General features: G+C 36.1%; 4 protein-coding genes, 1 long non-coding RNA gene and 3 other non-coding genes across 11 annotated transcripts; 5 read left to right on the top strand and 3 right to left on the bottom strand.

The window, feature by feature from the left end:
* Window positions 1–457: 457 nt before the first annotated feature.
* On the top strand, window positions 458–6,114 carry LOC111804556 (serine/threonine-protein kinase/endoribonuclease IRE1a-like). Of its 3 annotated transcripts, none has more exons than XM_023689408.1 (8): window positions 458–584; window positions 662–878; window positions 1,026–1,266; window positions 1,451–3,000; window positions 3,478–3,650; window positions 3,989–4,235; window positions 4,474–4,777; window positions 5,741–6,114. In XM_023689408.1, the coding sequence occupies exons 2-8, from the start codon at window positions 700–702 to the stop codon at window positions 5,885–5,887; spliced, it is 2,841 nt and encodes a 946-aa protein (XP_023545176.1). In that variant the 5' UTR covers window positions 458–584; window positions 662–699; the 3' UTR covers window positions 5,888–6,114. The 3 variants fall into 3 exon arrangements, with proteins under 3 accessions (XP_023545176.1, XP_023545175.1, XP_023545177.1); XM_023689409.1 differs by having other exon boundaries at window positions 471–525; XM_023689407.1 differs by having other exon boundaries at window positions 458–878.
* LOC111804557 (bifunctional 3-dehydroquinate dehydratase/shikimate dehydrogenase, chloroplastic-like) lies at window positions 4,813–23,932 on the bottom strand. Of its 2 annotated transcripts, XM_023689410.1 has the most exons (11): window positions 23,795–23,932; window positions 23,223–23,458; window positions 22,299–22,404; window positions 21,956–22,174; window positions 21,382–21,728; window positions 21,197–21,260; window positions 20,969–21,077; window positions 20,721–20,864; window positions 20,229–20,377; window positions 19,957–20,119; window positions 19,651–19,884 (listed from the first exon to the last, which is right to left on the bottom strand). In XM_023689410.1, the coding sequence occupies exons 1-11, from the start codon at window positions 23,804–23,806 to the stop codon at window positions 19,844–19,846; spliced, it is 1,590 nt and encodes a 529-aa protein (XP_023545178.1). In that variant the 5' UTR covers window positions 23,807–23,932; the 3' UTR covers window positions 19,651–19,843. The 2 variants fall into 2 exon arrangements, with proteins under 2 accessions (XP_023545179.1, XP_023545178.1); XM_023689411.1 differs by lacking the exons at window positions 19,651–19,884; window positions 19,957–20,119; window positions 20,229–20,377 and adding exons at window positions 4,813–5,295; window positions 20,582–20,611.
* On the top strand, window positions 9,069–10,461 carry LOC111804559 (ethylene-responsive transcription factor ABR1). The gene is made up of 2 exons (XM_023689413.1): window positions 9,069–9,371; window positions 9,584–10,461. Exons 1-2 carry the CDS (start codon window positions 9,092–9,094, stop codon window positions 10,297–10,299), a joined length of 996 nt encoding a protein of 331 aa, XP_023545181.1. The 5' UTR covers window positions 9,069–9,091; the 3' UTR covers window positions 10,300–10,461.
* LOC111804558 (26S proteasome non-ATPase regulatory subunit 12 homolog B-like) lies at window positions 12,630–16,109 on the bottom strand. Its single transcript, XM_023689412.1, has 11 exons — window positions 15,983–16,109; window positions 15,660–15,854; window positions 15,308–15,415; window positions 15,128–15,232; window positions 14,955–15,011; window positions 14,648–14,844; window positions 13,729–13,828; window positions 13,542–13,654; window positions 13,260–13,413; window positions 13,101–13,178; window positions 12,630–13,012 (listed from the first exon to the last, which is right to left on the bottom strand). The coding sequence occupies exons 1-11, from the start codon at window positions 15,983–15,985 to the stop codon at window positions 12,794–12,796; spliced, it is 1,329 nt and encodes a 442-aa protein (XP_023545180.1). The 5' UTR covers window positions 15,986–16,109; the 3' UTR covers window positions 12,630–12,793.
* On the top strand, window positions 16,856–16,980 carry LOC111804576. Its single transcript, XR_002816540.1, has one exon. It is a non-coding gene; the product is annotated as a small nucleolar RNA SNORD14 (small nucleolar RNA).
* Window positions 17,229–17,350, top strand: LOC111804577. Its single transcript, XR_002816541.1, has one exon. It is a non-coding gene; the product is annotated as a small nucleolar RNA SNORD14 (small nucleolar RNA).
* On the top strand, window positions 17,578–17,701 carry LOC111804575. Its single transcript, XR_002816539.1, has one exon. It is a non-coding gene; the product is annotated as a small nucleolar RNA SNORD14 (small nucleolar RNA).
* On the bottom strand, window positions 18,072–19,481 carry LOC111804561. The gene is made up of 2 exons (XR_002816538.1): window positions 18,641–19,481; window positions 18,072–18,466 (listed from the first exon to the last, which is right to left on the bottom strand). It is a non-coding gene; the product is annotated as an uncharacterized LOC111804561 (long non-coding RNA).
* Window positions 23,933–23,938: the final 6 nt, after the last annotated feature.

The following is a 23,938-nucleotide window of genomic DNA, read 5'->3' on the forward strand; positions in this document are numbered from 1 at the left end:
AATTTATCAGTTCATCATTGATTCATATTTACTTTGACCAACATAATTTAACTATCATTATATAAAACAATAAGAGAAAATTATAATTGAAATAAGTCAAATTTTTCGAGAGAGCAAGGATTTAAGGATTTGAACCGTCTAACTTCGAGAGAGAAATCTATAATCATTTATAAATTCGAGGGTTTAATCTTTTAGGTTAAACTAAATTAAAAAAAAAATTAAAAAAATTATAGAAAAAAAGGAAGGTAACTAAAATTGAACCTTTTAAATTACTATTTTTACTAATGCCAACATATTTTAATGATAATTGATTCTCGCACGAGTAAATAATGAAGGGTAATAACGTAATTACGGGTGGGAAATTGGAGTTTCTCCATTCGCAATACTGAAGCCGAGCCGATTGGGCCATTAAATAAATTGTATATAAATAAATAAATAAATAAAAAAAAACCGAAAAACCAAAAAACAGATGCGTTTGGATCGGGAGCACTTGGCTCGATCGTCCGAAGAGAAGACGATTTAGGGGCAGGATTCTATGATTGCAGAAGGATCAAAGATGCTTGGATTCTAACAGCTTGCTACCCGTACAAGATCTTCTCATTCTTCTTTTCTTTTCGAAAATCTCGCTTGAAATCAGCTCCGATTTGTCTTTATTTTTCAGCTCCTCATTTCCATTAAGCCACTTCTCCTGGTCCCGAGATGAGGGGCCGTGTTTTTCGCCGTCTATGGGTGTTTCTACTATTAATATCAAGATTTCGGAGCTTGACTGGCGAATCAAGAGCATATGAGAATTTGGAACTCTCGCAATTGGGCCCGTACAGGGAGAATTCTGAAGAATTAGCTCAAATTGGCGGCAAATCCCTTCTGCCCCTTTCTGTGTAGGTTGCTTTTCATTATGTAGTATTCTTCATTTCCTTATTAATATTCATGGTAGTTTATTAGATTTAGGACTCGGTTACGATGAATCGATTCTGGCTTGGAGTTTTGCATAATTACACTATTTGCATTTCCTTTTCCTGTTGCAGAAAAGGCAAAGGTAATACTGCTCTTGTTGCTACTTCGGCTGGGGAGATCTATTTGGTAGATAGTAATTCTAAGAAGGTAATTTGGTCATTTGCTTCTGGGACACCAGTCTACTCGTCATATCAGTCTCCTACCATACATGATTACAACAAAAAGTATGCTTCTGGTTCAAGCCGCAGCCCCTTCTTTTTTGATTGTGGAGATGACTGGGAGCTGTACATCCACACAGAACATGGTAGAACGGTATAATCTAGTGAATTAATTACGTCCATCATATAAATGATTTGAAGATTTTTTTTTCTTTTGATTTCCATTGTTTTGTTAACCTTACTAGCCTCGTCGTGAAAGATTTCTGGGTTGTTTATATGTTTAAACTTGTATTGTTTTCCCCTTATATGAAGTATTCTTTGGTCATTTGACACTGCAGAAACTACCCCGCACCATTGATGAGGTTGTTAGAAGTACACCATTCATATTTGAGGATGGTTCAGTGATGACTGGTTCTAGGAAAACCACTGTCTATGAGATTAATCCTGTTACAGGAAAGTTGATTCGTAATCACAGTTCTGATTTCTCATCATCTGGGCTAAGCAATGAAGAGTGCAGTGTTCTAAATGGTAATAGTTCCAAGAATAAGCTGGACAATATAGATCTGATACAACCTGGTTTGATGAAACCTATTGAGCAACGACTATACATAACAAGAACAGATTATTTCCTGAAATCATCTATCCCAGGGTCAGACGAAGTTTCTTGGAGTTTGAATGTTGCCGACGTAGGAGCTACCTTAGTCTGTCCAGATGTTGAGAATCCGACAAATAATGTTCCATCGGATCTTCAAAATATTGGTAATTTTGAGACTGACTTCGATTTTACTCAGCCATTGTCTTGCCAATCAGAAGTACTTGTTTTTCGTGAACGGAACAATGTCTTGACCGAATCATCAGGGCATAAAATACTATCAGATTCTCATAATACAGATAAAATGCTCTCGGTGTCTGCTTCAAGTCTAATGCTTCCTTCGCAGCCAAATGTTAAGCATTCAAATATTCATCCTGAAAGGTTGATGCTTCCCGGACCTGCTGCAAACATAGCCTCCCTTCTGGAACCTAATGCAATTAGTCACCCAAACGATGATAGTCAGGCAATAGTTCCAATGCCTCTGATGAAGGTTAATGATTCAAGTATAGTTCAGGGACATAAAATAGGAACCCATGATGTTGACTTCATAGCCATGATTCTTAATGGGCCACTAGGATTTTTTATTTTAATATTTATAACCATGTTTTTGGGATTGATTAAACAAGGTGGGACACTGGTTGCAAAGGCAAAACAATTTTTCTCGAAGGAGAAACCACCCAGTACTGTTAATTCAAAAATTGTATCTTCCAAGAAAAAGAAATCTCGGAAGACGAGTAGAAATGGAAATTTTGAGAAAAAGGATGCATCTTTTTCATCTGAAAATGAAGATATGGTTCGAAGTGAGAGTGATTTTAACAATTGGTTTCACACTAATAATTTTACTGATACAACTGGTGGTGGACGTCAAATTGGTAAACTAATGGTAACCAATACAGAGATAGCCAAGGGTAGCGACGGCACAATTGTTCTTGAGGGGGTCTATGAAGGTCGACTAGTTGCTGTGAAACGTCTTGTTAAGACTCACCACAATGTTGCCTTTAAAGAAGTTCAAAATCTGATTGCTTCTGATCGTCACCAAAATATTGTTCGATGGTATGGGGTGGAGTATGATCAGGACTTCGTATATCTTTCGCTGGAACGATGTACCTGCAGTCTAGATGATTTGATTCAGATATGCTCTGATCCGTCCCTGAACTCTTTGCTTAGCCTGGATGAAGATGCTGGCCCTATCAGTGATTATAAATTGCGTTTGGAGTCTCTCAAGAATGTAATATCAGATCTTAATCTGTGGAAAGAAAATAGCCGTCCATCACCACTTCTTCTAAGACTCATGAGGTATATACTTTATCAATCACAAGTTTTATTCAATAAATTAAAGTTGTCTAGTTATATGGAACTAGTCCTTGTGGCAATTTATGCGGTGTATTGTTTCCTTATTGTCTTGCATATAATATTTTTATGTAACAGAGTAAATTTAATTCATGCCTTTGGTAGGGCCATATACTTGTTATGTTGAAATCAAGTCTCATTCATCCAAGTGCGTGAGTTTCATATTTGGTTGATCTATCCAAGATCACTTGTTACATTCTTTGGTACCTGCATAATTGAGTCTTGATATCAAATAATAATCACTCTGCTGCTATTTCACGTAGTTACGTGAAAATTTATGTTCAAGAACAAAATTTGATCCCTTGACCTTCACGTACCTTATTACAAGTTTAGATATTTAACCATAATATATGAATTTTCATTTCATTGGATAATTTTGATGTCAGTTTTTTTTTATTTTTATTTTATGCTTTGTAAATGTAGGGATATGGTTGCCGGGCTTGAGCATTTGCATGAGTTGGGGATAATTCACAGAGACTTAAAGCCCCAAAACGTGTTGATAACCAAGCAAAAATCTGTATGTGCAAAGCTCTCTGACATGGGTATTAGTAAGCGCCTTCTAAAAGATATGTCTTCCTTGGGACATCATGCTACCGGTAATATTCTTAAATTACTGTAAACTTATGGTCTGATTTATCAACACATTATTATATCTCATAAATTAGAAATTTTTACCAAGAAAATCTTGTCCATCTAGTTTTAGAAACTAGTATTGAGTGTGATCTTTATTATTATTACATTTTTTAGTACAAACAATCTTTAAATGTGAAATTCTATATAGTAATTTATTAAGTTGTATGCTTTAATTTTTAAAACTTATTTTTAATAATAATTTAAATGGATTGAATGATTTGTTATGTATAGCATGAATTTTATGTTTCAGAATTCAACAAACAATGTGTATGAGGAATGATTACATTTGGAAACTTTGCAGGTTGTGGGAGTTCTGGTTGGCAAGCCCCTGAACAACTTCTTCATGGACGGCAAACACGTGCAGTCGATTTGTTTAGCTTGGGTTGTGTTCTCTTTTTCTGCCTCACTGGTGGTAGACATCCATTTGGTGATCGTTTTGAGCGTGATGTCAATATTGTGAAGAATCAGATGGATCTGTTCTTGGTGGAGTGCATCCCAGAAGCTGTGGATCTTATTTCTCGATTATTAAATCCTAATCCTGATTTGAGGTAAGAAATGACTTTGAAATCCTCAAACATTAGTTTTCATCCACACATACCAAAGTCCAACAATATAAGGCTCTTTGTTGTTGATTTCTACATTTTTCTGACTGATAATATGATATTTTTTGTACTTTTGAATGAGTTCAGTTTTTTGGAATAAGATTTGTTGTTTTTGCACTATAGAAGATTTATATATTATTTAAGTAAATATATATTTTGATTACTTGCTATTGACTGTCATCAGGCCAAGAGCATCAGAGGTATTGCAACATCCTTTGTTTTGGAGTTCTGAGGCTCGACTTTCGTTTCTACGTGATACTAGTGATCGAGTGGAATTGGAAGATAGAGAGACTCACTCTGATCTCTTGGAAGCATTAGAGAGTACTGCACCATTAGCTTTAGGTGCGAAATGGGATGAAAAGTTGGATCCAGCTTTCATCACAAATATTGGTCAGTATAGACGATACAAGTATGATAGTGTTCGAGACTTGTTGCGGGTCATGCGGAACAAGTTGAATCATTACAGAGAACTACCCAAAGAAATTCAGGTTTCCCTCTATTTACATGCCTGCTCCTTTCCTCCTTTTTCCTTTCTCTTTTTTGGTGTGAGAGATTGGGTCTGTGGGGCTTTTAGTTGGTAAAACTGTGATTATTTTTTGTTTAAATTGATTGCAACTCTTCGTTTCAACTTTAACAATTGTATATCCTGAATCAAAATTTCTTGGAAGACACATGTAATCATCTTATGAAATAGTATATGGTTGTCTCTACTATCTTATGGGAAAACCCAACTACCATGCTCTACCCAAACCTTCTCCTTTCGTTCTCGAACTTGAACTACCTCATCAACCTTGTACTTCTTGCCAATATAACCACCTTTCCCTCGCCCTAGCTCGTGATTGTCCTTCCGCCTTCGGCCCTGCTCCCTTTATCACACAATCTTGCCAACTCTCTGGGAATGGTAAATGCAACAGCGAACATAAATACTTTAGATTTTGCTGGAGGCCGCACCAGAATCAGACTTACAGAGAGAAACAACTCTTCCTTGATAGTCTCCCAGTGCTTTCTAGTCTGGATACTTGATAATATCCTAATTGACTTTGCTCATCACCCCCCTCGACCATCAATTTCTTCATAATAATCAGACAATTTATGCTTTCTTTGGGCTCCAAAAGTTAATACCAAGCCCGGCTTCGTTGTCGAAACAGCAGAGATTTTCAGCAATAGAAAACAGAGCAACCTAATCTTATAGTAAAGTGGTAGTTGGCTCACCTTCCAGTATTCCCAAATCCAAGTTTGGCTGTCAAAGTGTACTATTGTAGTGATAAGACAATAGTTTCATGGGGGATTGCAGTAAGATCATAAATGGTGTCAGAGAATCAACCAGTCCATGTTCATCAGTGTGCAATCTCCTTAGAAAGAACTTATCACTGCGAAACACCAACTTTGATTTTTTGTCTGATAAATTCTATGATTTTTTGTCATTTTGTTGTGTTTGCTGTATATTTCAGGAGCTCATAGGATCCGTTCCCGAGGGATTTGATAACTACTTTACTAGTCGTTTCCCAAGGCTCCTGACTGAAGTATACAGAGTCATAAGCCAATATTGCAGGGACGAGGAAGGCTTTCGAAAGTACTTCAAGAGCCATGTGGAGTAGATTTTGGATACTAATTTCACAGATAAGTGATGCTATATTTCTTCCTTTGACATATTCAGAACACACTGTTAATGTATGTATACTGTACACAATTGTAAATACATGTAAGGCCTCACAACATCCAAAAATCAATAACCTTCCAGAACACCACAGCTTTTGGCCCTCAAAAGTTCATGTTATGCTGTAAAATTCACCATGAATGATTAATCTTCTTCTTCCTTTGGGTTTGTTTGTTTGTTGGACCCCTAATTTGGATGGCCTGTATGCATGGGAAGAACATTACCTTGTAGCTTGAAATATGAGCCTGGTAGAGGTGACTTGATGCTGACAGACAGTGTGCGCCCAATTGGAGCATCCCAAAAAGGAAAAATGAAGCAGCTTTGATGACCCTTTCAGCCTTCTACGGTTTAGGGTGGACTCATATTTGTTTCAATGGACGATTCATTGTATATTAGCAATAGCATGCGGCCTTCCAACATTGATTTCTTCTAGTCCTCTTTCCAATTCTAGAAGTAGAATATATGCTTTTAATACTCTCGAATATTCATATACAAAAATGACAGTTTCTATTTCATTGAACATTTACAAGAATTTGTCAAAATATGCGTGCCCTAACCGTTCATTTTGCTTACGTTACTAGTTCAAATCCTTACCACACATTTGTTTCCGACTAGTTACTTAGTTTTACCATATAAAAAAATTACAGGTTTAGTTCATAAACTTCCAAATTTGTGTCTAGTCCCGGAAACTTTATAAATGTATTTTCTTACACATTAAAATTATATCTAATATATCGCCCTACTCTAAATTATCAAATAAAATATTAAAAAAAAATTCAATAGATAAAAAATTGATTTCTTCTAGACTAAGAATTGATTTAAGTGGACAAGTAGCTTGCATACTACTTGGAAGTTGAAAAGGCAATCTCACGTGGGCCTTAATTACATACGAAGTAGAGGTTGAATGGGCGTCTCCGGAATTGAACCGAGAAAATAATAATAATAATAATAATAATAATAATTATTATTATTATTATTATTTGCTTTTCCACAAAATACTAAAATAAAATGGATCAAAATGGCATTTTAATATATATATTAATTAAATTTAGTGAAATAATAATAATAATAACTTTCATTCGAGAAAAATATACAATCGAATATATATTTTAAATTTGTGACACAAGTATTAGTGTATGGACTCGTTTTAAAATTTATTGAATTAAGTGGACTATGTTTAAATATTAGATATTAAAAAAAATAAAATAAAAGATTTTTAAATTAAATCGATGAAAGTGGTAATTTAGACGCCCCTCATTTATTTCAAAAGGGTTTTAAAGAAAAATACACAATAAATTAAAATAAAATGCTACTTTATTGTTTTATATTTCTTAGCAATATATATTATATTTTCTCTTTTTTGCTCATGTAAATTATTACTATTTGACCAATTTTCATAAATTAAAAAAAAAAAAAAAAAAAAAAAAAAAAAAAAAAAAAAAAAAAAAAAAAANACCTACGTTTAAGATTTATTGAAATTTCATGAATACATTTAAAAATTATTGAAAAGTATGAACTAAATTTAAAATTTAAGAATGGAATAAAATAGAATAAACAAATACTTACAAATTGTTATTTATAATATTTATCATCCAACACCATTTTATTTTACCTTTGAAAAAGTCAACCCCTGCATGCCTATATTAATCACATTATTCATGTAATTAAATAATTTATGAGGAGGGTCAAAATGGATCATTTTTAGAGAGAATATACCATGTAAAATTAATTTATTTCACGTTTTTATACTAAAAAAGTTGAAAAAATAAAATAAAATAAAGAAAAAGCCACGTGTTTGACTGAGAGTCAACAGCCGGCGTTGACGTTTCTGTACGGAACAATAGAGGCATCAGTATTCCTTCTTGGTCGGTGCCCTATTTTTTTGTTTGCCACTAAATCCTTATTGACTGAGAGCATAATTTAAAAGTAATTATACTTTGTATTTATTGTGTTTAAAAAAAATATATTAGAGAAAATAAAAACATATCTATCTCATTTATTTTTTAATAATTATTAATATTTTTGTCAAATAAACTAAAAAAACCTCAGAATTAAGACATATTATTTATAATAGCTCAAATTATTTTAATAATTATATTTAGTAAAACATACATTAAATAACAATAATTAATTGTTTATATTTAATTTTTAACTAATTATAAATATTATTTATTTTATGAAACTCGCCTAAAAAAATCATTTTATTTCTAAAATATTTTAAACAAAATTTTTAAGAAACTACAGTCTTTTCATATACTTTTAACCTGCCCAGTAATAATAATAATAATAACCAAATTTAATAATAAAAACTGCCCAGTAATAACCAAATTTATAATTAAAAAAAAAATGAATAGAAAATTAAGAAGCCAAGTCGGCATTGCGAGTGTGGACCGTGGGGAACCACAATATCCAGACTACCCAGTTCACACGTGTCTGTACCATCCTTAATCTATTCCCTTTGACTTGGTCTAACCCATTATCTTTTCCACGTGGATTAAACCTCACCTATTATTTTTAGAGCCAAATTAATTTCTTTATTCAATAAGACGCCCATATTGAAGCTATATTATATTTCAAAATAGGTATATTTTCAACTTAATCATTACCTAATTTTACTCATACTAATATGTCAAGTAAGTGTTATGCCAATTAAAAATTATCCAATTTCACTAATGTTTTGTGACGTCACCTCGAGCATTATGATGATATATGTTCTTACAACTCACTCAAGGCCATTTATCGGTAACCGACCCATGACCCTGACATCCATCCACCTGACACTATCAAAATATAGTTCTAATATTCGATGTTAATTAACATATATTTTTTATTTTCGTGTCACAAATTTGAAAGAAGAAGTTAAACAATACTTTTCTCATTTAAAAGTTAAATTCAAGTTGGTTTTGTTTTGAAAAGAATGCTTCAAGTTGAAGAATTCGTAGAGAGAGAGAGACAGAGAGCAACCGACATCTTTGTATGGCGGCGCGTTCATTCCAATGGAAACGCCTATGAACATTAAATTCTCAAAGATCCTTTGTAGTTTTATTATATATAACCTTCATATCAAAAGGAAAAATTAAAAAAAAATAAAAAAAACCCAGTTCAAATTTCCATAAAAGGAATCGCTTTTGATTTAAATTATTGCATGGCGGATCCAGAGGACACCAGGTCTTCGGAGATGTTGTTTTTGGGTTTCAGTAGCGAGATGGAGATGTCGGCCATGGTTTCGGCTCTGACCCACGTTGTCGCCGGAGATGTGCCGGACAGAGATGCTTATTATGATTCCGCCTGGACCTCCTCCTCTGTTTCTGCTTCTGCTGTAGCATCCGCCCCTTATGGCGGTGGTGGACATAAGAGAGGCCGAACGCTGGCGCAGGAAGACGGTGGCTCTGTTTCAACGTGGTCGCAATCCTCTGTAATTTCAGGTGAGCTTTTTGGTTGCTGTTAAGTAATACAAAATGCTGAAGGATTTTAAATTTTTTTGTTGTTTGCAAATAAAAAGAAAGAAATTTTTGTGGGTAAAATTGAGTTTTTCAAATCATTTTGGTTTCAGGATTAAGAAACAGAGGAATTCAGTGAATCCCTTTAAATCAGAGAATTATTCGCTGTTATTGAATAAATTATCATTGTTTTTCAGGAGATTCAAGCAATGGAGTGATCATAAGGCCACAAACAGGGTCGTTGGAGATGGAAAATTCGGTCTATGAATACGGCGGAGAGATTCCAATCACGGCAGAGCAACCACCGGCGAGAAGAAAATACAGGGGCGTAAGACAGAGGCCATGGGGTAAATGGGCGGCCGAGATCCGAGACCCGTATAAGGCGACGAGAGTTTGGTTAGGTACGTTCGACACGGCGGAATCCGCCGCACGGGCATACGACGAAGCTGCGCTCCGATTCCGAGGCAGTAAAGCTAAACTCAACTTCCCGGAAAATGTCCGCCTCCGACAGCTTCCGGCTACCCATTTCAGCAATTCCAATTCTACGAACACCCTTTTGGCAATTCCAACAAATTCCGAATCGATTGTCCATTCTCAGCCAATTCTTAACTTGCAGAGCTCTTCCAATGCTTCGCCGGTGAACTTCGTCAATTTCTCCAACGGTCAATTGCAGCCTCCGATCGACACATACAGTGAAATTAACTTCTCATCTTCTTCTTCAATGGCTTCTCCCTTTCACTCTTCAACCGCCGGACTGTCGAATTCTCAATTTTCGTCGTCGCCATCATCTTCGCCGGGGGTTTCTCTTTCCTTTCCGCCTCAGTCCGTCTCCGGTCGCCGGAGCAGCGACGATGAGCCTTATCCGACTTCAGATTGGTCTGAATTTTTCAATCACGCCGCTTCGTCGGGATGATTACGTTGTCTGTTTTGGATTTCCGGTCGAGATAGGTAATTGAATTAATAGATTTGAGGTTTGAACTTTTGTTTTGGCGTGGAAAATCGAAAGTTCTTGGTTTTCTTGTAACAATTTGATGGGATTTGAACATTTCACGTAATGTTTCAAAGGCTTCTCAAATCTGGCAGAGAGCATGATCTTTGAGTCGGTTTGTTTCTTTTGCTGTGAATTGATTCCAATAAAATATATGTCTATAATATAAATTCGAATAAAATATATGTCTGTAATATAAAGTATTAAAACTACAGTCACACTTCTCTGTCTATAATTAAATAAATTATAATAATATGATAAATAGAAAGATGACTATAGTAAGAAGGCAAATATCTAGATATTTAACTATAATAAAATATCAAATATGATATATATCGTAAACTATAATTTAGTACTAAATATCTTTAATACCTCTGCAAGGTGAGTGTTGAATTTGAACGAACGTGAAGCTTGGATTTGAAAAATTTAAAGAGAGGTCGAGAAACACTTTTCGTGAAGATGTCAACAACCTGGTTCGGATGAGGCGTAAGAAACACTTTCTTGCCCATCAAAAAATGTAGAGGGATCGTCGCTCAGCGACGATGTTGCCTTGGCTTTGGTTAGAATATGTCTAACCCATAAAGAGAAATCGTCACTCACGACGATGCTGCCTTGGCTCTGACAAGAATATGTCTAACCCAAGAAGTAGAAGGGGAAAACCTAGAACAAGAGACAAAGGCATTATTGAAGCCGGAATAGTTGCCACATTAGGTGAAGGAGCCAATTTTGGCAAGAAGGGCAGCCGAAATAGTTGGTTGTTGAAGAAGCTAGTGCGGCGCCTAGATTCCAAAGGTAAATCTAGACAGAAGGTCAATAGGTTTCTCAAGATTCTGTATATTTTCGATGGGAACGCTCATGAGGATTCTGAGGTCAGGGTTTCTGTTAAGGATGAAGGGTTGATTGGGAAGAAAATGAGAGAAGCTATGTAGGCCAAGGAAAAACCGATTATGTTGGAGAAGGTGAGGTTGTATGTACAAAATATGGCGAAGGGTGATTTGGAGGTCAAAAAGGTGGAGCCAAAGAGTAGTCAATCGGCTCCGTTTGCGGCAGCCATAGAGACTGCCCTTGTGGCGTCAAAGCCAGCAAGGATGGTGGAGAAGAAGATGAGTAGGGAATTCAGAAGCCATTGAAAATAAATGATGAGTATTGCTAAACACAAAAGACTTTGATACCATGATAATATTTGGCTAAAACCACCTTACCTAAATAGAGTGTGAAAGTTCTCTGTTTATAATCCAATAAATTACAAGAATCCGAGAGTAATAAATCAAGTAGGCATATCTAGATATTTGCCTATAATAAAATATCAAATATAATATATGGATAAACTATAATTTAGTATTTGACATCTTTCATTATTAATAAAAAATGCAATATAATAATTCAATAGTTCAATTTGAATATAAATATCAACAAAAGGATTATAACTCAATGGAAAGTAAAAACATTTACTTTTATTTTACAAATATAAAAACAAAGAATTAACATTTTTAAAATTATATTTCATTAAAAAAAATTAAAACTCGCTAGACATATTATTTAATAGGTTAATTATGTTTACGTCAATAATAGAAGGAATTTAATACACATATTCAGCTATTTAGCAAATGACAAAAGTATTTTAAACTTTAGGATAAGGATAAATTATTAATTGCATCATCACGTAGTTAATTAAAAATTTTGCAAATTTTTTAATAATTATTGAATATAAAACTAAAGATATTTATTATATTATATATTTAATGATGAAAAAATATCTGTCATACTATAATATAATAGGAGCCAAAATTAAGTTAGATATTTGTAGTCTAATAAGTTAGTCAAAATCAAACCGACCAGTTGAATAATTTAGTCAAAGATAATTTACACAACAAAAAAAGTCAAAACATAGTACAATTGTCAACTGTATGAAAAGGCAAATTTTGTAAGTATTCATCAAGTGCGCTGTGTTGTATAATTACTTCCATTAATGGCTTTCATGAAGAATACTTTGCCCAAGACGAAAATCTTTCTTGTCTTCGTTCTTATTGTTAGATGAACACAACTCCCCAATAATAATATGATATTGTCCACTTGAGCATAAACTTTCGTAACTTTGTTTTGGGCTTCACAAAAGGCATCATACAATAGAGATAGTATTTATTAATTAAAAGCTCACGATCATTTCCTAAATTAGCCGAGGTGTGACTTTCATCCAACACCTACCATTTGTTTAAGTGTAATTTATATATATTTTTAATAAAATATTTAATGAAAAAGTTCTCTCAAAAAAGTAAAATCTTTCTTTGAAGTTAAAGATCCGTTCCAGGAGTTATTAGACACATAATTTTCAGCAAACACTACAACAACCGGTTCATCAATGCCCAGCCAAGCAGCAAAAGATGGCAAGTCAATAATATCATGGCTATTATTCTTCTCATCAAACTTTGAAAGCAACTTTATGTACCATGGTTTCTTTGTGAACTTGCTGACAACTCTTCTCGACGAGATCGAGTAGTTTCTCCAAGCTCATCGACCAGGAATTAAGAACGTCGCTGCTATCTTTCGTCGTGCCAAAACAGACTGTTCCTGTTGGCCTGTCTATCTTGGCAGCTAGAGCTTTGGATACAACCATATCAGATAGATGCTTCTCAGTTTCCTGAGTTAGATAAAAGATCTTCTTTAGTATTCAACGCTGTTATTCAAAACAAGAAAAAGAAGTTATTGTGATGAACAGGAACATATACCTGAAGACTGAGACACAACAACTCTGCAAATCTGCTTAACGCAATCCTTGCATAATACTTTGAAACGACTATTATGTTCTGAAAAGCATCAGGAAACAAATCACTTTCAGCTAATCAGTTCATCAGGATTGAACCCGAATTTGTCCAGAGATCACTCACGTGTTCGATAATTCTCCGTCTTAGATCTTTGGCAGCTTTGTCACCCAAAGCACCACCAAGAAAATTCTTCTCGTTCTCAAACTCGTTCTTGAAGGTATTCCATAGAGATGTCCATTGAATAACCTCCATTGTGATTAGCTGTTTTAACAACAATCTACAATAGAAATGTTGGAATAAAAACCATCAAACAAAAGGAATGTATCAAATAATGGAATCTCATGAATGTTTCTTTCCCCAAGAACTTATGAACATAGAGCTTCTAAATGGAAGAANGAAACTTGCCTAAAATTTGGAATCTCATAAAGATTCTTATCTTCCAAGGTGGAATTGAGGAGACTAGACTGCATTGGACCATGTGGTGATAAAACTAGATACCAACAGATTTTTCTTAGGATCTGCAAGTAAACGAAGTAGTAAACTATTAGAGAAGTTCAACATCAAAAAAAGAACAAAAACAAAGAAACTTTACCGGTATACATTCTGCTGGATTATCTTTGACGGAAGGAATCTCATATATGGCCTTATAGCTACGGCAGATCTCAAAATATTCATGATGATGAGAGTGGTACCTACAGAAATTATAAAAACCAGTACAAAATGATAAGTTCCATTTCAAAAGAAGATTCATGAGGAATCAAGAAACCCAAGGCTAGTACTACGAAGTAGATTCGAGTGGATTCCTAATAAGATCCAAATGGTTGCTGCGAGATCCCACGTCAGTCGGAGAGGTGAATGAAACATTCTTTTTATAAGGGTGTGGAAACCTCTCCTTAGCAGACCTGGGGAAGTCTAAAAGAGAAAGCAAAAAAGGACAATAAATAATAAAAAAGTAAAAGATTGTTCTCCGAAGGGGGTGGAGTGTGAGATCCCACATCGATTGGAGAGAGGAACGTGTGCCAGCAAGAACTCTAGGCCCCGAAAGAGGGTGGATTGTGAGATCACACGTTGATTGGAGAAAGGAATGAGTGCAAGGGAGGAAATTGGACCCCGAAAAAGAGTGGATTGTGAGATCTCACATCGGCCGGAGAGGGAAATGAAGCATTGATAAGAGTGTGGAAATCTCTACCCAGCCTTGAGGGAAAGTCCAAAGAGGACAATATTTGCTAGCTAGGACTCTAGGTCCCAAAGGAGTGAATTGTGAGATCCCACGATGATTGGAGAAGGGAACAAAGCATTTTTTATAAGGTTGTAGAAACTTCTCCCTAGTAGACACGTTTTAAGAACCTTGAGGAAAAGTTTAAAGAAGGAAGACAATATCTGTTAGCGATATTGGCAGGTGGGCTTAGAAGAATCAATCAAATGGGAAACAAAAGGAATGCAACAACATCAGAATCAAACAATAAAAGTAAAAGTTCGAAAATGAACTAAAATGTACTGGCACTGTTTACCTTATCATTAGTTCATAGTAAATTCTCTTCAGTTCCATCAGCGATGGTATATCAGCAGGGGCATCCTCAACCACACTCTCACCTTCTTTGGGCTTTTTCTTCTCTTTTGAATCATCCACATCAAAAACTCTGGGACTAATTTTCCTTGAAATAATTTGAGCACGAACATAATCTTGGCGGTCTAAGCACAATCGAACCTGCAAAATTACATCAACACACCACCAATATATGAGCCTTTACTTCAAATTCAGCATATAAGATACAATTCCTTAAAATGGCTGTAATGAAAAATAACAGATGTGCTTACTTGTTCAAGAATGAATGCAATTTTCTCGGTTTTTGCCATGGCACCAAAAGTCTCGACCTGGAGAAGGGAAAGAAAACGCACAAATATCAGACAATCTACGAAGTCAAAGGTTCATATTTCTCATATAACATAACACAAACATCTAGAAATTTCCTCCAAATATAATAGCTGACCGCAATTTCTTGCATCAAATCTGCAGCTTCCGCTATGAGACCCTGCTCTTCTTTAATCTTTGCTAGTTTTTTTATCAACCGAGCTCTCTCAATTTCCACATATATCTGTAGATAGCAAAGTCGATTCGTAGAGATAAAATAACAACTTATCAAATGAGATCACTTATTTCCATTAATTACCTTTCCTGCAGAAACATTATTGAGTGTCTTGATAAGCTCTATACGAGTTTCAAGATCTGGTGTTTCATCAACATGTTGCATTCCTTGCTGGACAATTGCAGTTACAACCTAAGGAACAACCAGATTTTCCATATTTTACATCAATTTCCAGTATCATGTAAGTTAAGACTGGAATGATCCACCAGGTACAACTCCAGCAACACAGAGATCAAACTTTTCAATGAGGAAATTCAATGAAATTTCCAAACATGGCACAAATTAAAACACCAAACTCATTTACAGTGGAAATAACACAAGATCTAAACTCAATAAACTAATTCCGAGAATGCAAAAACTGAAACAATCGAAAAACCTGCTTAAGCTGACCGCGGCGTTTCACGAGGAGCACAATTTGTTCGTTGAGCATACTCCATGCCCGCGCTTCAAAACAGAGCTTTAGAATGTCGATTGCAGCCTTCTTAGCACCGGCGACGTCTTCAGCGACTCGCATCTGCTTCTCAACATGTAGGAGCTCCTCAATAGCAGCCTCCAAACTCCGCTTGCCTTCCTGAAGTTCAGAAAATGAGAAGGAGAAGAAAAATCAATACTTAACCTTCACAAACAAAGCAGGAGCAAATTCGAGTATAGAAATGTGAGATCAGAACAACATTGTAAAACAGCCACAACAACGATTACCATTTTAATCTGATTCAGCCTAATCCAGAGCTCGATAAATGAATTCTTGGGATAGAGAAGTTGAAGATGGCGAAGTAATCGGAGCTTGATGAAGCCATATATCGTAGAGAGTATCGAAGCTGTCCCCTCCTGCACGAAAGGTCTTGCATGAGAGTACTGCAATTCGGTCCTTCAGTAATCATCCAATTACCAATCTCCACGTGTTTTGTCCCTTTTTTCCCTCCAAAATTTTATAAAAATTTCATTTTTGATCGATAATATATAAATAAATATATTATAGTCCACGAATTTTGTTTTTTTTTTTTCTCTCGAAATTAAATTTTTATGAAAGTCTAATATATTGATTGATAATATATACTGACTTATGTTTATTTAACCCTTTTTTTAGTGTTTTAATAAAGTTTATTGCAAAATATTATTTTTAAAAGTAAGTTAAAAAATGAGGCAAAATTAAAATCTTTTAAATGTTATCGACTTAAAATATTATTTATTTTATTTTTCACCTAATGCGCGGAATCTAAATAGAAAAATAAATAAATAAATAAAATCCGGTGATATCTGGATTGTTCGTTTTGGTTTTCAAGGGTTTATAGCCGTTATCTGCGGAAACCCTAATTTATTCTATAAAACCACACTCTCCCGCACCTCATTTGCCGTACTGATTTCTGCTCTCTCTTCTGCGTTTGTGGCGGCTTCGATTCTACAATCTTCATGGAATTTGCTCGCGATTTCTTCCATTATATTGGCTCAGTTCTTCTCTTTATTATGCTCTTTTGATTTTGAAACTTTTCCTCTCCTGAAATTTCATTATCCTTGATTGTTCTGGATTTATCCGATTTATGCTGTAGATTAGCTGCTGATAGTTCGGTAATGGGTCTGTGAGGATGAATTTATAAGGCTTGTTTCTCAAAACATTCGCAGTGGCCGCCTGAGAGCTTTCGCCTTCGCCGGGCTTGAGAGCTTCTGCTGTCTTTATCCTTCCTTGGATGTCTGAGACTCTTTTACTCTAATGTCGGGATATTGAAGCGTCCGTTTTCTTATGAATCTTAGATTTTGTTTTTCACATTGTTAATTGGGGGTTTCACGGCTATTCCATTAGTATTATTAAGGTCCATCGTTTTCACTTTGTCTGCTTTGTCTTTCATGCCTTGCTGATCATTGTTGGATGTTAGATCAATTCTTTCACTAATTTTACTTAATTTCCTTATACTTGGTTTGTTTTGTTATTTACCCTTGAAAGATCTCTTCACAATGATGATATCCTTAAGGCTTGTTTCTCAAACATTCGCAGTGGCCGCCTGAGAGCTTTCGCCTTCGCCAGGCTTGAGAGCTAATGCTGCTTTTATCCTTCCTTGGATGTCTGAGCTGAACTTATGAATCAATCCCATATAATTGTTTTTTTTACTTTGTGTAAGGATGCTTTATTTTTGTATGTTTGTGTCATTCACCTCTTGAAATTGTCATAACAATGATTGTCTTCACCTTGACTATCTTGTTTTCCTATTACTTGGACTTCAATTCGTATCTTTGTTTATATGAATTTTATTTTCCATGTTTAATTGTTAGTGTGATTTGTCTTTTTGTAAAATCTAATGTGTTGATGATGACAATTCCAAAGGCTTGTTTCTCAGAACATTCGCAGTGGCCGCCTAAGAGCTTTCGCCTTCGCCGGGCTTGAGAGCTAATGCTGCTTTACTCCTTCCTTGGATGTCTGAAACAATTTCTTATTCAAACCATCTTATTTGTAGACATAATCACATCATGTATCATATTATTTGATTTCCTCGTTTTATTATTCTGATTTCTTGGGTTTGTGCCTTTGATGTCTAACTTCCAGAAATCTTATTAACCTTTCTGAGTTGAATTTATTTATTTGCATTGTTAGATTCTGTTTGTTGTCTTCTGAATTAGGCTTTTACAGCAAGAAGCTGCATCTTCCTTGAATCTCAAATTATTTGATTTGGAATGGCATTCATGCCAAAATGAATCTGCAGATGGTATACAAATAATGTCTGCCCCCACTGTGGATCCGATCAAATTCATGAACTGCAAAGATTAGTGGTGGCTTCATAACTGTGGACCCTTCAGAGATCAGAATTAGATTATATATTTCCACTGTGTTGTTCGAATGAAAATAATATGTACAATTAGGAATGAATATAATTACTAGTCAGAAAACATTGGAAGCATATCTGATCAAATTTTTATCTGGATTTTCATTGTAATGGTTCAACTAAAATCGATTTCTATGCTTCATTTGTGATGGATTAGAAGCATGTCAGTGACAGTATTGATAATCAGCAGCAAACAAGCTTGATTTGTATATATCTCAGTTGTGGATTGGAGGCCTCTTTAAAGCAGGAGTGTAGTCCATTACCACCAACTCCTCACTGCCTTCCATCTTCTTGTCCTTGTTTGTATGCACTAAAAGATCTTCAGGCCTTTCATCTCCTTCCTCCATAAATACAACTCTCATGCTTCTCCCTACAAAACGATAACATCACGCCCCCACTTTTTACTTATTTAAGGTTCACGTGAAAAGGTGCCTAAGAACTAATATTTGACTTTTCAAGCGTCTAAGAACTAAGAACTAATATTTGATTGTTTTTTGTTCCTATAAAAACAGGGTTTGAAGTATTTAAGAAATCATTCCCTTACCTGTAACAGTGGTTGAGGCAAAACAAAGCAGAAACAGAGCCACAAACACCAGAAATCTGCAATTCACAGCCATCCCATACTCTTGTTTTATAAGGTAACCTTATATTGTTCTTCCACAATGAGAGCAAATTGCACATGATTTGAGTGCCTTTTATATGGACGCATTTGGACAATTCCATGGAAGCTCTAAGCTTTTATAGACATGTGGGGCTATGGACTGTGATGTTAAACTGTGCAAGTGTACCACTTAAAAGTGATGGTGTGTTATGTCCTTGTCAATTCTCTCTTTGCCGTCTTGGGATGAAAAAGATGGCCTCCTGCTTTCACACAAGGCCCTGCGATTACAGATTTTAGAGGTTATCCCATTTTTCCTCGCAATTATCTTAGTTTCTTTCTTGAGATTTCTGTAGAATCTGCCAAGTCCATTGTGGTTGATCTTAGAACACTGAATTCTAATGTTTAATTCTTTGCATGAATTCTAACCCAACTCAGCGCCCTAAACGCCCTTGAGATTTCATTTGTGAGATTAATAAATCATTGGTTTGGCTGATGTATTTTCAGGATAGTACAAACAGTGAAAAGAGAGAAATGGGAAGAAATCCAATAAAGTTAGGTGTACAATCACTGTCTAAAAAAAGGGCACCCCACCAACATGGATTCAAATGTATATGAACCTCATCTGGATGAGATGCACATCATCTTCAGTGGGCTTTTTTTGCCCTCGAATCACTTGGATTTACTTGATTAGTTCATCAATTCTACAGACAACATTATCAGATAATGTACTTGATATTGATAAAAATGTGGGGCTGAGAAAAAAATTGAGAGGGATGGAGGCTTTAAATTTTATTTTTTGAAGTTTCAATAATAAATACAACTTCTTTTATCTGAATAATAGCAGGAATGAAGATTAAACTATTGTGAACTATACTTGGATTCGTTCCTGATATCATTCGAGAGGTGCAATTTTTTTAGAGGTTCGATATTAATACTTATTTCATCTTATTTTATAAACAATTCTACAAAAAAATGATCGTCTACACAATTATCCGCCTCCCACACTTGGAAAGTTATTCGAATAGGTCCTCGATTTCTCAAACATGGTTCTTGACCATTACAATACGAAGATGAAAAATCTTATCGAATGCAGGGAATTGAAGGAAAAGAGCCAATTGAGAACAATTAGGATATGCTAGCACATCATTAGTTGCCTGCCAAAATCTTCCGAATACGTTCCTTGGGTGCTGTAATAAACAACAGAACAAAAGGTTCAGATGATGGAGCAAAATACTTGAAAGGAGAAATAACTTTCTTACCAGGCAGCCCAGTGAACCCTTCATATTGTGCATATGCTTGCCTGATGAACATCTCCAATCCAGGAACAATAGCTGCTCCAGACTCTTCAGCATCCCTCAAGAGTCTGGTCATCTTTGGTGTGTAAACGGCATCAAAAACCAGTGAGTAGTTCTTAAGAGCATGCTGCAAAACACAAGAATCATTTGGTTCTTTTCACTTTTGATCTGGTGGGCCTATTCCAGATATGATATAGCATTTTCATTCAACAATAGCTAGTAAAATGAAGATAAACCTTTGAAATGGGAGTTTCATCAACTTTTGGCTGCATTCCGATTGGAGTTGTGTTGGCAAGAATCATGCCATCTTCTGGGTGAAAATTTTCTAAGTCAGTGAGAGACATAGCCTGTCCACCGATACGGGCTGCAAGTTCTCTAGCTCGATCTTCATGCAAATGAAAGAAATGTGTCATGTCCTACTCAATCATTTGATTGATACAGTTAATAACCAAAAGTCAAGAGGGGAAAAGAAATAAAAAGGGGCCTCCAATTAATATGCGCCGTCAGCTTCACAGTTTTAAAATGCTACTAGAGAGAGGTTTACGCTTCGTTTCCATCTCCAACTAATGTGGGATCTCACAATCCTCACCGGCTCCGACACACCGCCCAATGCCTGGCTCTGATACGATTTATAACAACCGAGCTAACATGAATTTGCTAGGCATGCATTTGTTCTTATTATAAGCTCTTCCACTAGACCACACCCAAAGAAAGCATCAAAATTTTACCATATGTGCGGTTAGCAATTACAACCCTGGCTCCCTTCTCTTTTGCACCATAAGCAAGAGCTTTGCCAGCTCCACCAGCACCAATGACAACAAATAGCTTACCAGCTAAGCCTGAACCAACTTTTGAGCTAGCATTACGCAAGCCTGCAATATAAGAGTTCGAGTCGGTACGAAGCATCTTGGTTAACAATTGTATTTATGACAAAAAAAATCAAAAGGAAATGTGCATCTAGAGAAGTCACACGAACCGAGTAATCCATCTTCAATGGCGGAAATAGCACAAAAACAATCTGTGTTATAGCCACACAATTTCCCATCAGTTTGCCTTCTAACGACATAATTAACAGCTCCAATTGCCTGCAGAAGTTCAAAACTCTTTCCCCAGTCATGCACGTTACTTTAACCCAAAAGCGACCGGGAGGGAACCAGCTTATCAACCAGCAGAGAACCATGAAAAACAGTAGTCGATAATTTACCTTCGCAACTGGATCAACCTCGTCGCAGCATTCGAAGAACGCTTCTTTGTATGGAGTAGTAACGCTGTGATTTACAATGCAATAAGATTAAAATAAAGTGTCAATGATATGTTCAAGATACTTCATAGACTGTGCAGGATCATACACATTCAATAAAGTCTTCAAAAGATAGTTGAATTCGAAACCTGAATCCGCCAGTATCAACAGATGAATAAGTATCAAGAAACTTTGAAGGATCATCCACCAAGAAGGGCACATAAATGGCGTTGAAACCAATCAACTTGAAAAGCTCATTGAACAATGCAGGTAATTTGCTGTCGCCTACTGGGTTCCCAACAATGCCAAATACCTTAGTATCAGGCACTATCTGTCTGAAGTTGTATAGATTTAATAGATCTTTGATAGTCGGTTGACCAGGAGCCGATACTATTCCCTCCTCAAGGGTACCAAACGTAAGATAACCGCCAAACTTTGGGCAAAGTACTCGAGAAATGAATCCCCTATCCTTCATAACCAGTCCGATAATTGGAACCTGAAGAGTTTAGTAAGAAAAATTAAGACTAACTTCAAGAAATTAAAGAACTTCACTAGATGTTACTTCTTTGTTGATTACCACCTACGACACCGAATTTAATCTTCAAGATCGGAAATAAAAACTCAAACTTGTTATAATAAAGTTCAACTAAGTCGAGTTCATACAATATTATTCAACCAGTCATCCATGCATATTCAAGTGGACAATTGAATTGCGCTACTTACTTGTGAATACACAAGTACTTGAAAGACGCGAGCAACATCAGTGATATCCAGTGCTGTCGTTGCAATCTTTACAATGTCAGCTCCGCTTGCTTGGATTTCAGCTACAAGACTCCCTAAATCCTCTAAAGATGGGGTCTTCTTATAATTGTGGGAAGAAACGATGACTCTAAAATTGTCTGGCTTCTCTTGACGTATAGATTCAATGAACTCCTGAGCCACCTTCAGAAAGAGATGGTGGAATAATAACAAAAAATTGGTGAATCAAATCCTGCTCAAAGTTGACGTGACTCAGTGTATAGTAATTTGTAATTGTTTTTCTTTAATGCATACACAATGAAACTACCTGAAGCTCCACATCGATATAGTCTGCTCCCAACTTCATGGCTAATCGAAGAACGTCCCGTCGTTGGCTTTCGTCACCATCGTACTGGCCACCTTCCCATTTTGGTCTGGGAGATTAATATAATATGTAGTAAGGTCATCTTGTATAAAATCACACAGTAACATTGTTCAAAAGCTAGCTTCGTGAAATTATTTGCATTGATTAAAGTTAAATATCATTTTAGTTCATGTACTTTCAAACGTCCAAATTTAGTTCGTGTAATTTCAGTAAATTTTAAACTCTGTCCTTATGGTTAAATGAGAGTATTGACCATCATGAAATCACAATCAAAATTGACATTTTTTCAGATTTCACTCACATCCATAAGGAGTTGATCTGTGATATCTCACGTCATTAGAAAGGTGTGGTAACCTCTCCCTAGTAGACACACTTTAAAAATCTTGAGGGGAAGCCCGAAAGAGGACAATATCTGCTAGCGGTGGGCTTAGGCCGTTATAAATCGTATCAAAGCGAGATATCGGGCGATGTGCCAGCGAGGAGGCTAAGTCCCGAAAGGGGGTGGACATGAGGCGATGTGCCAACAAGGATGCTGGGCCCTAAAGAGGGGTGAATTGGGGGGTCCCACATCGATTGAAGAAGGGAACGAGTGCTAGCGAGGATGCTGGGCCCCGAAGGGGGGTGGATTGTGAGATCCCGCATCAGTTGAGAAGGAGAACGAAGCATTCTTGTAGAAACCTCTCCCTAGTAGATATGTTTTCAAAACCTTCCGAGAAAGCCCATGGGAAAACAAAAAAGGACAGTATCTGCTAGCAGTGGGCTTGAACCCATCGAACTTAGTAGCAATCATACTACACCCACATGCCCCAATCTAGCAATGAATGACCATGTAATATAACGCTGTGGTGGAAAATACAAGCAAGATACCTGTAAGTGAATAGGGTGGGCACAGGGGACTCCTTAATTAGAGTTTTAAGATCTTCATGGGGATTGAAAATCTTCAATGCATCCAATCTTATCTCCACAATGTCAGCACCACTCTCTCCTGCCTTCATAACATCGATAATCATCTTATCTATTGATTCTGCCATTATTGGCACACAAACAAGGGTTGAATTCCTTGTAGTCCCTTCGACTCTGATGCCTAAGCCAGAAGATGCCGGCTGAAAAGGAGAAAAACAATGTTCAAGTTGAGTGTTCATATAATTCATACAAATACTTAAATCAACTGCAATCAGACTGGCATTCTAATTCTTCTTGCAATTCAAGCAATCAAAACTCTTTTCAGAGTCGATCAAGAACCAATACAGCGAATCAAGTAAATTTCAAGCCGCCTGCATTTAGGATCATCTATATAATCCCAACAATATGGGAAAGGCCTACAGTTTCATTTCATCGAAATTCCATTTTCACAACATTCAAGCCTATGAATAAAACTAAAACTCATCAAAAGAGCAGAAAATAGAACATGGGTATGAGAGATACAGTTCAGAATTTACCCCAAACCCCATTTTTCTTCGGCGTACGTCGGAAATTTGGCAATTGGACGGCGTCGAGAATGCGATTGAGAGCCCGACAGAGAGAAATTATAAGAAGGGCATCGAGGAGGATGGTGGAAAGGAGGTAGGTAAGCCGTCGGGGGG

Source organism: Cucurbita pepo, chromosome LG10, assembly GCF_002806865.2.
Source record: "Cucurbita pepo subsp. pepo cultivar mu-cu-16 chromosome LG10, ASM280686v2, whole genome shotgun sequence".
NCBI classification, from domain to species: domain Eukaryota; kingdom Viridiplantae; phylum Streptophyta; class Magnoliopsida; order Cucurbitales; family Cucurbitaceae; genus Cucurbita; species Cucurbita pepo.